Source organism: Lampetra fluviatilis, chromosome 34, assembly GCF_964198595.1.
Source record: "Lampetra fluviatilis chromosome 34, kcLamFluv1.1, whole genome shotgun sequence".
Classification (NCBI taxonomy): Eukaryota; Metazoa; Chordata; class Hyperoartia; order Petromyzontiformes; family Petromyzontidae; genus Lampetra; species Lampetra fluviatilis.
The window spans coordinates 11,906,063-11,920,013 of record NC_136308.1 but is presented as its reverse complement, the minus strand read 5'-3'; the positions used below and the strand labels follow the sequence as shown (position 1 = coordinate 11,920,013).

Here is a 13,951-nt window from a genome sequence, read left to right as displayed (position 1 = left end):
GATTAACGAATGTGGCTACTGCTCCTCCGGTAATATTGTAATCTATACAGGAGAGTGATTCGGAGCCTCAAGACTTCGTTCTGGGAGGGTACCCCGCTACACTGGGATGTTTGGCCAAAGTGCGTGAGCGATGATAAATGGGAAGAACCCGGAGAGAATTACCTGCACACGAGTGGGCGATACCGAAAGCTCCACAGAGATGGATTCAATAATCAGGTGGCCGCACTGCCATTCCCTGGCCTCCGTTCCCAGTCCAGTCGCACACCACGCACAGATCTGAGAGAGTGTCGATGTTTATCGTGCACGTGATTCGATGAGCAGCACCTCGAGCTGAAGGGTCGATAGCAATGAATCGACTGAGAATCTGAACGCGTTCGTCAATAACACTTCGTAGCCTACGTAAAAATAATAATAAAGAGGCCACGTTCCGGGCAGTGGTCCATCTTCATAGCACGCTGCGCTACGAACCCGGCGACCCGAGTTCGATTCTCGCTTCAAGGGCGATCACCAGTGACGATTTATCTGAACCGGTCCTAGGCACTCTTCTAGGTCGTTTCAGCCTCAAATGAAGAACTCTGTACGGTGGTGTGTAAATATCGCGACTGGGGTCTCGACGGGCGTGGTGCTGTCCAGCCTCCACCCCGTCGTGTGCCGTGCCGACCTTAAGGGGGTGCTCGCTGACCAGCACTCGTCCCGACACCTCTGTTCGAGGCTGCACGGCGGGGATCTTTGACGCGCGCGCCGCCCCACCAACAGCGGAGGCACTCGCGGGAGCCACCGGAGCGATTTTCCTCCCGAGTCGTAGATTCGCGACGAGGGTCGTCCGCACACCAAACGTGACGCTGAAGAGCGAGCGAAGGATCGTTCATCCGTGCGATCTGCCTGAAGTGCCCATTTATAATAATTATTATTTATGAAGCCCATCCACACCCCCCCCCCCCCTCGAGAAAAGCTTCATCAAAATTTCATGAGATGTGTCTCTTCGGAGCACGCACCTTCCAAAAGACGGAGCAATAATCTGGATGTCGTGAACGGCTACGGGAGGGCGGGCGGTCGCCACTGTCCATCCGTGTCTCATGCTTCCATTGCCCTAAGTCACGTGACCACGTGTCCCTTTTGATGTGCCATGGGGATTTAAGGATTGATATTGTAATCCTCCACACAGCTACACTCAGCCTCCCCGTGTCCCCTCAGCTACAGCTCCTCCACACAGCTACACTCAGCCTCCCCGTGTCCCCTCAGCTACAGCTACTCCACACAGCTACACTCAGCCTCCCCGTGTCCCCTCAGCTACAGCTACTCCACACAGCTACACTCAGCCTCCCCGTGTCCCCTCAGCTACAGCTCCTCCACACAGCTACACTCAGCCTCCCCGTGTCCCCTCAGCTACAGCTACTCCACACAGCTACACTCAGCCTCCCCGTGTCCCCTCAGCTACAGCTACTCCACACAGCTACACTCAGCCTCCCCGTGTCCCCTCAGCTACAGCTACTCCACACAGCTACACTCAGCCTCCCCGTGTCCCCTCAGCTACAGCTACTCCACACAGCTACACTCAGCCTCCCCGTGTCCCCTCAGCTACAGCTACTCCACACAGCTACACTCAGCTTCATGTCGCTCTCTCATTCCGCGCCGCTCAGGCCCAATTAATTTGGGGGAGGGGAATTTGAATCCGTGTGCCGCTAATTGACGCAATTACTAAAAGACAATAACTACACATTTTTTTCCCCTCTCGAATCCGTTTGCCATATTCCTTCATTTCGCGCGCGAGAATTCTCTTCCCGCCCGCGACTTAGGAGAAAGGGAGGGGGGTGGGGGGGACGGGGGGGGGGGCACTCGCCACCCGCGCGCGCGACCGCGGCCCACGCGACCCCCACTCTGGGCCCTCGCTCGCCCCCCCCCTCCGCCCCCCCCCCCCCACCGCGCTCGCCCCCCCTCTATCGCCCCCCCCCCCCCACCGCGCTCGCCCCGACGCTCGCGACGGCTGCGCGTTAATTGCCGGCGCGCGGCGACGTTCGGCGGGAGGCGCCTCGTGAAATATGAATGCGTCATTAGGGCCCCCCCCCCCCCGTAACGCGTTAATCAGAGATTTACGAAGCGGGCCGCGCCGGAGAGGGCGGCCGGTACGGGACGGGCCGTGCCGTGCCGACCGTCCTGGGAATGCTAAACAGCGGGGGGGGGGGGGGTGCAGGCGCAGCGGTGGTGCGGGCTCCGTAGTGGGGCCACAGAGGGCGGTGGCAGTTTAGCCCGGGCGACCCCGGTGACAGGAATAATCACGATGACGCTAATGACTCAGCTCCCCGTGTCATCACGGCCACGGCCGTTTCATGTCTTCGCCGCCGAACGCCTGTGCCACCGCGCCTGGCACTGCGCCACAACCCGTCACTGCTCGCTGCTGCTGCTGCAAAGTTGAGACACGCAGCAGGAGCGACAGGAGCAGCCTCCAACTTACACAGAATCTGACCATTGCTCATTACGGCACCACGGTGGCTAGGAGATGTTAACTCTCTCACCTGGTATACATGAGGCCGTGAGTTCGATCCCGACCTTGACGCCTGCTATATATTTGGAGTTTGCGTATTCTCCCCGTGGTCGCAGTGCATGTTTTTATCCAAGTTCTCCTGATTTTCCACTCCACATTTAGAAATGTTTGGCTGCTATACATTTCCGCACGATAAGCCAATTTGTTGAGCTAGCATTTGTGGTCGCTAGATCGGATTTGAAAACAGAGCTGCATAGGTAATTGGGGCCTCACCTGATAAAATAAAATTCGTTCGTAGTTTTAGTTTCAGGTGGAGAGCTCAAAGGTGGCGTGAGTGGCCGCATCACGCGCACACTCAGAGACACCTCACCCCTCCCCTCCCTCTCCCTCACCTCATCGGCATGCGGAATTCTCGTGAAAGTGCCGTTAGCGAGCACCTTATTCACGCAGGAATGGCGACTTAATAGGTCATAAACATTCTCACACGTCCGTCAATAACACGGCGTGTGCGCCTTAAACGGAGCGTATATTTATCACGGATGACGTTTCGGCTAATCGCCCTTCTATGTATTAATGTTTTCCCCTGTGAAGGCCACGCGGTGTAGTGATCGACGAACGCGTGGCATTGTGCACCACTGCCAGTCTTTGGTTGCCGGACTCGTGAAGACGACTCCAATGCCCGTGTCGGCAACCGCCCCCCGGCCCCTCCATGCTGCCCCAATCACATCGACAGCACTCGCCCACCTCTTTCGCTCTTATCCTGCCACGACATTCCGTGCGTCCGTCTTAAGACACCGATTCTCAAAATGTCAGGGTGTTTACTTATTCAGCGCTGGAGAATGGGGGTGCTGCGGCATTCGGACGTTCGGCCAATTTCATTAAAATCATGAGAGCTTGGATTAGCGTGTCGGAGGGAGCCGGATAACCTGGGGGAAAACGCGCGACGCACACGAGGTTGGCGAAACTCAAAGCTCCGCACGGACGGATTCAACGATCCCGTTGCTCCACTGTCATCTCCCGTGTAGCTGACAGCTCAAGGCGACAACTCGCGGTGTTCCTGAGCGACCTCCCGTCCATGGCTTTGAGATCTGACCAGATCACCGTCTCCATCAGGGAAGCTGGCCACGGGCCACTGCTAGCGGGGCCGAGCGCCCTCAAACCGAACTCAGCACCAGGCTATGATCTTCACACACGGAGAGACGCAAGAGCGCTAGGCAGGCCACGTGGCAGGAGCGAACGCGACGCCTCCGCGCAGGAGATTCCGCGCCTCACGCTCTGCCCGCCACGGGCGGACACAACCTCCTCCGGCAGTGACCGCCGGATCCCCCTCCGCCGTGACGTGTCGCGCGCACCAGATGTTTGGTAAACACGTCCCCCCACGCCCCCGGCCCGTGACGTAACAACTCACACGATGGTTGAACCCGTGCCTCCCTGGACGCGACGGTCCTCCACGCGCTCTGCTCGAGGCATCGTTGCGCTCTTCTCACTGCCGGACGTCTGCTTCACAGCGGCCGTTGCATTGTATATATATACAGTATATACGGTGTATAAGTAGAGTATATATAGAGTACGTGTGTATAGATCCCGTGACGTCATTCGTAAGCGAGTCGGCCATTGTGTGCTGGCGTCACGGTTCAAAACATGTTCTGTGTTCGAAACAAAAAAACGACACCGCAAATGACTCACTTGGGATCGCACAGAGCCGTCATTCCCCAATGCTGGCAGACAAATGCCCCCTTGCAGGGCAGCACGCCGAGTGACCTTGCGCTGCACAGCGACACCTGCCACTGGGGGATGCCCAATTCCCAATGGTTCCAGATTGGATGCGAGCGCTCGCCCCGGCGTGAAGGAGGAGGGCGGATGTCGAACACGACTCGACTCATCGGTTCATTACTGCTGCCATATGGAGAGGACTTCACGCGATATCCCGTTAGGAAGGGGGCGATGGTGGGGAGGCTCTGAGTCCCCCACGTAGCTGTGGGGCACGGGGGGGGGGGTTGTGGGGGGGGGGTTCCGGTGTGGGAGACTCACCGTGGTGAGCTACACTCGCCAAGCCGGAGATGATCGCCGAGTAGGCCGGGTTCTCTTGCTTGGAGACCTGGGGAGGGGGGCGGCGAGGGTGAGCGGCGAGGGTGAGTGATGAGGGTGAGTGAGACACGGTCAGAGGTAGATCTAGAAACTTCGTACGGGGGCGTAGAGGGGTGGGGGAGGTCCATCAATATAAAACTTATTAAGAATGATCAGACATTAATCATAACAAACAAAAACGTTCCATGTATTTGTTTCTGGTGAATATTAACAATAAAGTACTTTGCAGGGGAATTGTTCAGCATTGGGATATTGTTGTGGCCAGTACCAGATCCACTCTGTGTGTGTGGTGTGTTTAGCTGTGGGAGGAAACTGGATAAATCACATTCAGAATAGCAGGAAAGAAGATACAACCTCCACTCACTCACACTGACACACTCTTCTGCACACACACACACACCGCACACCACACCAGACTCTCAGAACACTACATACACTCACACCACACACACACACACCACGCACACTCACTCTCCGCTGAAAGAAGATGCAGGACATACGTTCGCCAGACACAAAGGCAGGCGTTCCACGGCTGGAATCGAACAGAGGGGCTTCTTGCTGCGCGATGCGAAGCGTTAACATTGCAGCCACGCTACCTGCTGCGCGATATCAAGGGAGTGGAGGACGAGGGAGGCGGAGGAGGCGATGTAGGAGGAGGAGGAGGAGCAGGAGAGGTAAGAGGATGGAAGATCTGAGGAGGTGCAGGTGCGGCCTGCTTTCCGGGGGCAAGGCGGGGGGGGGGTATGGATTACGCGTCCGACCCTGGAGCCCTTTTGACCTCCGACCCCCGCGTGCTGTGCCCCGTTAATGAAATCGCAGCGGCAGCGTCCGGCATGCGGGCCACGCGGTCGCCACGGCTCCCATCTCCCTCTCTCGGCGTGAGCGGGGACGCGTCGCTTGCAGAGTTCCAGACGTGACTCGCGGTTTAGACAACAAGCAATCGCGGAGAGCAAGTTCGTGAATAAACCAGGAAATATTGCAGTAGTCGTATTGTAGTGGTAATACTGTTGTAGTAGTAGGTGACGTTTCAGGCAATCGGTCTTCTTCGTGTGCATGATGCACAATGAAGGGACATTTTACCCCCGTGGCATTCAGTCGGCGGCTCGCGATGTCTTTAAAATACCAAGACGAGCAGTGGTGGAGCAGCAGTGTCACGCATGGTATGAGGATCATCGATGTGATTTTCTACTTTAGGAAAATGTCATTTCACTTGTATAATGTTGTTTTAAACCCGCCACCACCCGACAGCCAATTAGTCAGGTTTGTCACGTAAACAAAACAGGCCAATTCGTTACTCGTCAATGGTGTGGGTTTATCCTCCAACACACCGGTTTGCTGTACCAGTAACGAACTGCCACGTGTTGTTTACGTGACAACCCTTACTGATTGGCTGTGTCGGGTGGTTGCGGGTTTAACGACACATTTATATCTACGCGATCTCACCCAAAACCCTCCATTACGGGTCTGTTGTTGTTATTGATGAATGTTCCGGGCGCGTTGTTGTTGCTGTTGTTGTCTGTGTCTGTGCACCGCTGCCAACGCAGTAGCAGCAGCAGCACCAAAACGACCGCCCCGTTGGCGCCTCTCACCTGGAAGAGCACGGCGAGGGCGTGCGCGTTGCTGCCCCCCGCATCGCCAGTAGCGGAGGGGGCGGCGGGGGGCACACCCCACGCGTCCGTCCGGTTCGTGTCGTGGAGAAAGATCTGCATCTGCGAGGAGGAGACACGTGACACACCATCGTCACCATCGTCATCATCGTCATCATCATCATTTTTATCGTCATCATCGCCACCATCGTCATCACCATCGTCATCATCATCGTTGTGAATAAAGTTCGTGATTTATTGCTCAAATGAGCACTACGCAGCAAAATGGTGGCAACATGTTAACTACCTCGCCTGGTATACAGGAGGTGGTGGGTTCGATCCTGACCCTGATGCCTGACCCCATGGTTGCGTGGATTTTTCTCTTGGTCTTCGGGTTTTTCCCTCCAAATTTAGAATCAACGTCACGCGTTTATAGTATTTGACTGCTACACATTTCCACGTGACGATGATAAGCCACTTCGCTGAGCTATCATTTGTGGCCAGGTCGTTTCTGAAAAAGAGCTGCATAGCTCAGTGGGCTGTGCCTGGTAAAAGAAATAAAAATAAGTTTAGTTTATGAACGAGGTACTGATCACGTATTTACTATTTACACTCTTGAGAGAGTAGAGACAATTCCACGTTCCAATAGTATGAGCGAGGCTGTTTATAGGATAACCGCTGTTGACTTCCCTACACAGTAGTACCTACTTTATCAGCTCCGGAAGGGTGATGGGCCGTGTCCCCTCCCACCCCAACCCCCCGAAACCAGGATTTTAACTCGCAACTTTCCAATCGCGAGCCCCTTGCTATACCACTGAGACCCCCGCATAGTCAACATCATCGGCCGTGATGAATCCACTGCTGGATGAGACCCCTCGCTACACCGTTGAGATCGCGATGGTCAACGTGGGTCATTTGTGGACCGAGTCAAATCACGAACACAATGTCACGATGAGCTCCTCTGTGTTCGATGACACGCTGGGGGCTCCGGTCAAACATTTACGAATGTGGGAAACCCACCACATGCCACGCCCCAATTATGTCGATGACGTCATCAAGCACCGCCCATCACCGCCCGTTCAGCCGCACATGCGCAATACTTCGCTTGACATCTCGAACATCGGCGTGTGTACGAATTAATATATGTACAAAAAAAATTCAGCTGATGAGATCTCTGAAGCAATTCCGTGATAACTGCGTCCACGGTGCCGTTGTCCAGCTCAGGGGGAGGCGACGCATTTCTTCCCGCGACTCGCGAACGGACCCTCCCGTCTCGTGGCCGATCTCCGACGCCACGCGGGGTCGCCACAACGCACACGCCCGGGACGGGATGCCGCAACAACAACAACCGCCATTCGCTACTAAGTGACGTTGACGTCACCATGACGCTTGTGCCAGGCTACGTGCACGTTAAGGCCACGTGAAGTGTAGAACGCCCGCTGGCAGGAGGTCACGGGGCAGACCCAGGTGCCATGGGTCGACTGACTGAGATGACTGGCCGATGCACCACCTGTGCTTCCTACTGTGCCAACTTGCTGTTTTAGCTACCCAGCGCTCCGCTCGTTGTTGTGAGCGTCACTCTCCCACCCTCCGTTGTTTCTGGAGGGCGACTGCCTCCAACTGCCCAGTAGCTTCCTTCACGAGCCTCCACAGAGGCCGATCTTGACACTGCTGGTACCAGTTATCGGCAAGTCAACTCAGCTCCACATCCTCCTGTACCACATTACTCCATTTCTTTTCCAGCCCGTGCCGCGCCCATTTAGCCCCCTCTATCCGGCCGAACAAAAGCTCTCTAGGCATGTGGTGGCTGGGTATGCGGTCTACATGACCCAGCCAATGCAGCCTTGCCTGCCAGAGTAGCTCACCGATGGGACTTTGTCCTGATTATTCAAGGCTTTTTGAGCTCCTCACACAATTCAGCCTGGTTAAACCGATAATGGATCGTAGGCAGGCCAGCCTAAATGTTTTTAACCGATGAAGATCTTCCATTAGGGGGGTCCACGTTTTGCAAGCGTAGATAAGGGAGGGCATGACCGTGGCCGAGAAGACCTGAAGCTTCGTGTGGAGCGACAGACCAGGTAGCTTCCATACAGTGTTACACAACCGATGAAAAGATAATGCCGCTCGACTGATTCGGAGTGAGACCTCTGCTGTCAAACCGGAGCCGGTCACAAGCACACTGCCCACGTATGGGAATCTCTCCACTCTTTCCACTACTGCCCCATTACCAATTGGGAGTTGTGGGGGTGGAGTGTCCGATGGTACAAAATACCAAGGCAGGTGTTCAGTTTTGGTGGGCCTGATGGTAAGCCCCACCTATTAGTGGCAGGTTCCAGGTTCAGCAGCAGCGCCTCCAACTCTTCTTCTGAGTGAGCGGCAATTACCAGATCATCGGCATACATAACATGGTTGACCATTAGGGAGCCATCCCTTGACCGCACCTGGGCATCGATCAGCCTCCCATTGTATCTGTACCAGATGGAAATTCCTCCGGTACAGCCATCGAAGGATTCACGAACTACGTGGTCGAAATAGATGTTAAATAATGTGGGAGCCACAGGACATCTCTGTCGCACCCCAAGGTGTGCAGGGAATGGTTCCGACTCCCGGCCACGTAGTTTTATCCGGGCCTGCTCATCATCATGAAGGTCCTTAATGATCGTGAGCAGAGGGTCAGGGACTCCGAAAGCACGAAGAACAACCCAGAGCCCAGGCATACTGATGGTGTCATAGGCACACACACAGGAGTCGCCGCAACACGCACACACACACTCACACGTGCACGGGACGCCAGTCAAAGTGGGACACGCGGCCCCGGATCCCCCCCAGGAGGCCCACTCCACGTGACCCCGGCAGGGGGAGGAGGGGGGTCACGGGGGGCTCACGACCACCCCGCCGCGCGCTGGCGGCTTCGACGTCTCCGCGAGCGGCGGCTGCTGCTGTTGCTGCTTAACCGCCGCGTTTTTTTCCGATGTCATTTGCGATCGGCCTTCCCGCACCAAGGCAGCGTCCTGACAACGGAGCTGAGCGCGGAGCGCCGCGTTAATGACGGCACGCGAACGGATTTCCTTCCACGGGCGAGCGGAGCGGTGGCGCAGTGGTTAGCGCACCGCGTCACGAATCGGGCCAATTCGAGTCTCGGATGCCCCCCGCTCACGACCACCGAATAACAAGTGGCGGCGGGTTATCTGAACCGCCCCTGGGCTCCCCTCCCCCGACTCGGTCTTGAATGAGTACCCGCTGCGGTGTGTATTAAATATCGGGAGCACTGGGGAGACAAAGGCGGCCGCGCGTCGTGCTGGCCACCCACCCCTCGTGTGCTGTGCCGGTCTTCATAGGTGCTACTCGCTAACAGCACTTGCCCCGACAGTCTGCTATAGGCTACATGGCAAATCGTCGTCTATGTCGCAGCGGTTAACGCGCTGCGCTACGAACCCGGCGACCCGAGTCCGATTCCCGCTCACGGCCAGCGCCAGCGACAACACTCTGAACCGCTCTTGCGCCGCCCCTAGCTCGACTCAGCCTCAAACGAGTGTCTAGGTGGTGCGATATGTGAACGCCGCCATTGTGAGGAGACAAAGGCGGCCGTGCGCGATGGTGCTGGCCACTCGCACCGTCGTGCCGGCTTTCATCATATGTGCTTCTCGTTAACGGCACTTGCCCCAAAAGTGTGCCGAGGCTACACAGGGGTAGCTTTGCCTTTGGTGTCGCGCCACCCTCAATCTTGTCGTGCCGCGTGCACGTGCCCGTGTGTCTTTATCTGCGCGCTCTGCGTGTACATCTCCGTGAAGACACCGCCACCACCACCGCAGCAGCATCCATCTACATCCATTTATCTCACTCCGCTGCTACCCCCCCACCACTCACAGAACCGCCCAACCACCCCCTTCCTCCACCTCCGCCGCGTCGCCCTTCAACCGCTCAGCGCCCCCACTCCCACCCCCCCTTTTCCCTCCGTCTCATATGGACTGTAGCTATGACAAACCACCCCCACCCCACCACCCTCCCTCTTCTCCAGTCCGCCTCTCTCAGCCTCGGCCTCCCCCCACCCCCATCCCTCCTCCCCCGGTACTCACACATCAAACGGCGAGACAAAGAGTAATATTCACGGAGAGCGCGAGCGTCTAAATCCCCCCCGCTTCCCGCCTGCACGTACACCCCCACGGCACGTGTTTAGTCAGACAAAGTGGGCCTCTCCCCTCCCCCCTCACGCATTTACATCGTCGGCGCTCTCCCCCGCGCTCTCCCTCGCATCCTCACCCCCCCCATACCCCCGTGTCTATTCTTCGTTCCGTGGCATCGCTCCTCTCTGCCACCTCGTCCGTCTTCTCGGCTGCTCGCTCGGTCTGCATCCTTCACTAAATCCCCCAGCCCCTGCCTCCCCTACCTCATCCTCGCTCCCCCCCCCAAATCTCCCTGTCACGCTCGCTCTCTCTCGCTCTCAGAGCCGCTCTTCCCTCCACCCCTCGCTCCCTCGTCCACGCACCACCACTCCCCTGACACCCCCCACTCCCACTTGGCCCAGCCACAGGACGCGCGCACTTCGTTTGCACCTCACGTGGGCGCGCGCTTGGATATTTCGCACAGAAAACGGGGGCCGGGTGGGCTGGTGGCGGGGGAGGGGCGGGGGCTGGTGGCGGGGGGGCGGGGGCTGGTGGCGGGGGGGGGCGGGGGCTGGTGGCGGGGGGGGGGGCTGGTGGCGGGGGGGGGGCCGGGTGGGCTGGTGTCGCGGGCGGGGGGGCTGGTGGCGGGGGCGGGTGGGCTGGTGGCGGGGGGGGCGGGGGCTGGTGGCGGGGGCTGGTGGCGGGGGGGGCGGGGGCTGGTGGCGGGGGGGGGGCTGGTGGCGGGGGGGGCGGGGGCTGGTGGCGGGGGGGGGGCGGAGGCTGGTGGCGGGGGGGGGGGGGCCGGGTGGGCTGGTGGCGGGGGGGGAGGTTCATCTTCTCCGAAGGGTGGCCGCGATTCGCGGCGCTGGCTTGAGTTTGAGGCGGTGTCGGGTCACGGGGGGAGGGGGGGTGGCACATCTGCCCTTTAGTGGTGAATAAAAATAAGAGTTGAGTTAGGGAAAGGAATAAATTGGATGGAAATCCAAAAACAGTGCGAGCAAAACAGCAGGAAGAGAGGTGGCTTGCAGTGCGGTTGGTGAGTGGATGGTGAGTGGGTTGTGATTGGGTGGGTAGATGAGTGAGTGGGTGGATGAGTGAGTGGGTGGATGAGTGAGTGAGTGGTTGGGTGAGTGTGAGTGAAGTGGGTGTATTGGTTGTTGTGACCTGCCGTGCGGTGAGCGACACGTCGCTGGAAGGGTCGTTGTCGAGATGGGTGGGGTGGGGAGATCAACAGCGGAGCGTCAGCGAACAGCGGGAAACACAGCCCGGCAGGTGACGTCCGCCACGGAGACGGAGCGATGGCATCGCCTCCCGTGCACCAGCGAGATAAATCGTCGCGTCGCGAGACCACGGGAGAGTGGGCGAGGGCTTGGGGCGCCCTCACACCAGCAGTGGATAGACCACGGCCTCGTTCGTTGTCCCGCGGGATGGCAATACATTTATTTTCGTGTGTTTCCGACAGAGGACGTCGCGGCTCTAAACATTATGGATGAGGACATACACGCACGGACGCAGCCTCCGATTAGGCGTCGACGGGCAGAGGCGCGCGCGAGCAAGCGACATGAGAACACAATGGGACCCATCGTCATCCAGTGGCGCACAGCTCCCCAGAGATAAGGGAGAGAGAGAGAGCGGAGGGAGGTTGGAGGTGGGACGAGGAGGGTGGGGGAGGGAACAGCACTCCTTAATGAGCGGCGGGGAGATCGGTGATCTCTGGGCCACCTCGCGAGCCTCGCTCACGATTCGCAATGCGCGCGGCCCGCGTCCACCGCCACCACCCAAGCTCGTGGAGCTGCCACACAAAAGACAAAGGTCCCCGTATAGCCTTTGAACAGACTGTCGGGTTACGTTAACGTGCGATGTAGAAGGCTCATTTGGGTCGGACACGATATATGGCGATATGTGGTATTGTAAGACCACGGTGTTATTGACACATGTTTTTGCGTTGTCATTACGAGTGCTGCTAGCGAGCACCTATTAAGGGCTGGCACGGCACACGAAGGGGGGTGGGTGGGGGGCAACGACCCACCCGGCCTCCTTCATATCCTCAGTGCTTCATATCCTCAGTGCTGATGTTTAAACACAGCAACCAGGTGCTCATTTTAAATTGAGTCGACCAAGGTAAGGCCCCAGGACCGGTTTACATATTTGCTGTCTCTGTGAACGCAGGTCGCCGGGTTTATAGTGCAGATTGCTAACCACTGCAAATACACAGATCCCCCGTATAGCCTTGATAGACTTTTGGGGCAAGTGCTGTTAAGCGAGTACCTATGAAGGCCGGCACAGCACACAACGGGGTGGATGGCCAAACCAGACCCAACCGCCTTTGTCTTCTTGGTGGCGATGTTTACACATCGTGCCAGGTACTCATTTGAGGCTCAGTCGACCAGATAATCGTCTCTGGTGTAGGCTGTGAGCGGGAATCGAACTTGGGTCGCCGGCTTTCGTAGCGCAGCGCGCTACCCACTACACTACCACACACGTACACACACAAACCAGAGCCACTCGCACCGACAGTCACACATCCAGGTGTACACACACCAACTCGTACAGGCAGGTGCACCGATCCACTCAAGCGTATTTACACACAACAGCAAATCATCGCCCCCTGCTGGCAGACTCATGCCAACGTCCACTGGCCAGAGTCACGTCGTGTGCCCAAAGGGACTGCTGTCACTGGGGGTGCCCCTTTCACATTCGTTGAGATGCGATGATGGAAGTCGCTTTGTAGACTCTCCGGCGAACGGGAGGGTGCTACATTGGACACACATGAAGATCATTGATATGAATGTACCGCATGTATGTTGAACTTCTTTCGCACCGTACGTAGTCAACCGTGCTAATCCGAGGTGCGAGGAAAATACAACAAACTTAAAACAATTCCTGTCACTTCACAACTCCATAGCAAGGTGCACAGACACCCATTCATACACACATCCATGTACACACCGACTCATACAGATAGGAACGCACTTGCCGACTCATACACACAACCAAACACATCTGCCATCTCACACACGCCGCAATGCACGGAGCTATCAACTCGTCTCTATTTACACACGGGTATGTACACACAGCCGGGTACACAGATATATTCATATAGCTGGGGACACATCTACCAATACACACACGCACACACATACACACACACACAAACGCACACACGCACACACACGCACACACATACAACAACAACAACAACCGCCATTCGCCACTAAGTGGCGGTGACGTCACCACGACGCTTGTGCCAGGCCATGTGCACCCTGAGGCCAAACAACCTCCTACCTCCTCGCGGTGCCGGACGGGCAACACTGTCGTGGGCAGTGCTGTGGGGGGAGGGCCAATGCCCATTGGCCTCTCCCCTCATGGCGTCTGTGACCACCACAGTGGCTAAACGGGGGCTCTGGACGGGTGCGAGGGGCTGGTAACCCCTCCACCTTCAATTAACCACCACTAAACTACGGACCTCCTGCCAGCGGGCGTTCGACACTTCACGTGGCCTCAGGGTGCACACACATACACGCACACACACACACGCACACACACATACACACGCACATACGCACACACATACACACGCACACGCGCACCCACACATACACGCGCGCGCACACACACGCACGCACACACGCATACACACACACACGCGCACACACGCACACACACGCACACACACACGCACACGACCGCTG

The 13,951-nt window shown here is 57.4% G+C and overlaps 1 protein-coding gene across 3 annotated transcripts in view; it reads right to left on the bottom strand.

Moving 5' to 3' along the window:
• LOC144944398 (receptor-type tyrosine-protein phosphatase gamma-like) overlaps positions 1-13,951 on the bottom strand; it is a 509,515-nt gene that overhangs the window by 171,807 nt on the left and 323,757 nt on the right. For all 3 annotated transcript variants that reach the window (XR_013639578.1, XM_078872535.1, XM_078872536.1), the window contains exons 5-6: positions 6,160-6,279; positions 4,514-4,580 (exon numbers count right to left, since the gene is read on the bottom strand). Coding sequence is in view for 2 of the 3 variants with exons in the window: in XM_078872535.1 (XP_078728661.1) it covers positions 4,514-4,580; positions 6,160-6,279 (187 nt within the window). In the remaining variant the exon portion in view is untranslated. The remainder of the gene's footprint in view (positions 1-4,513; positions 4,581-6,159; positions 6,280-13,951) is intronic.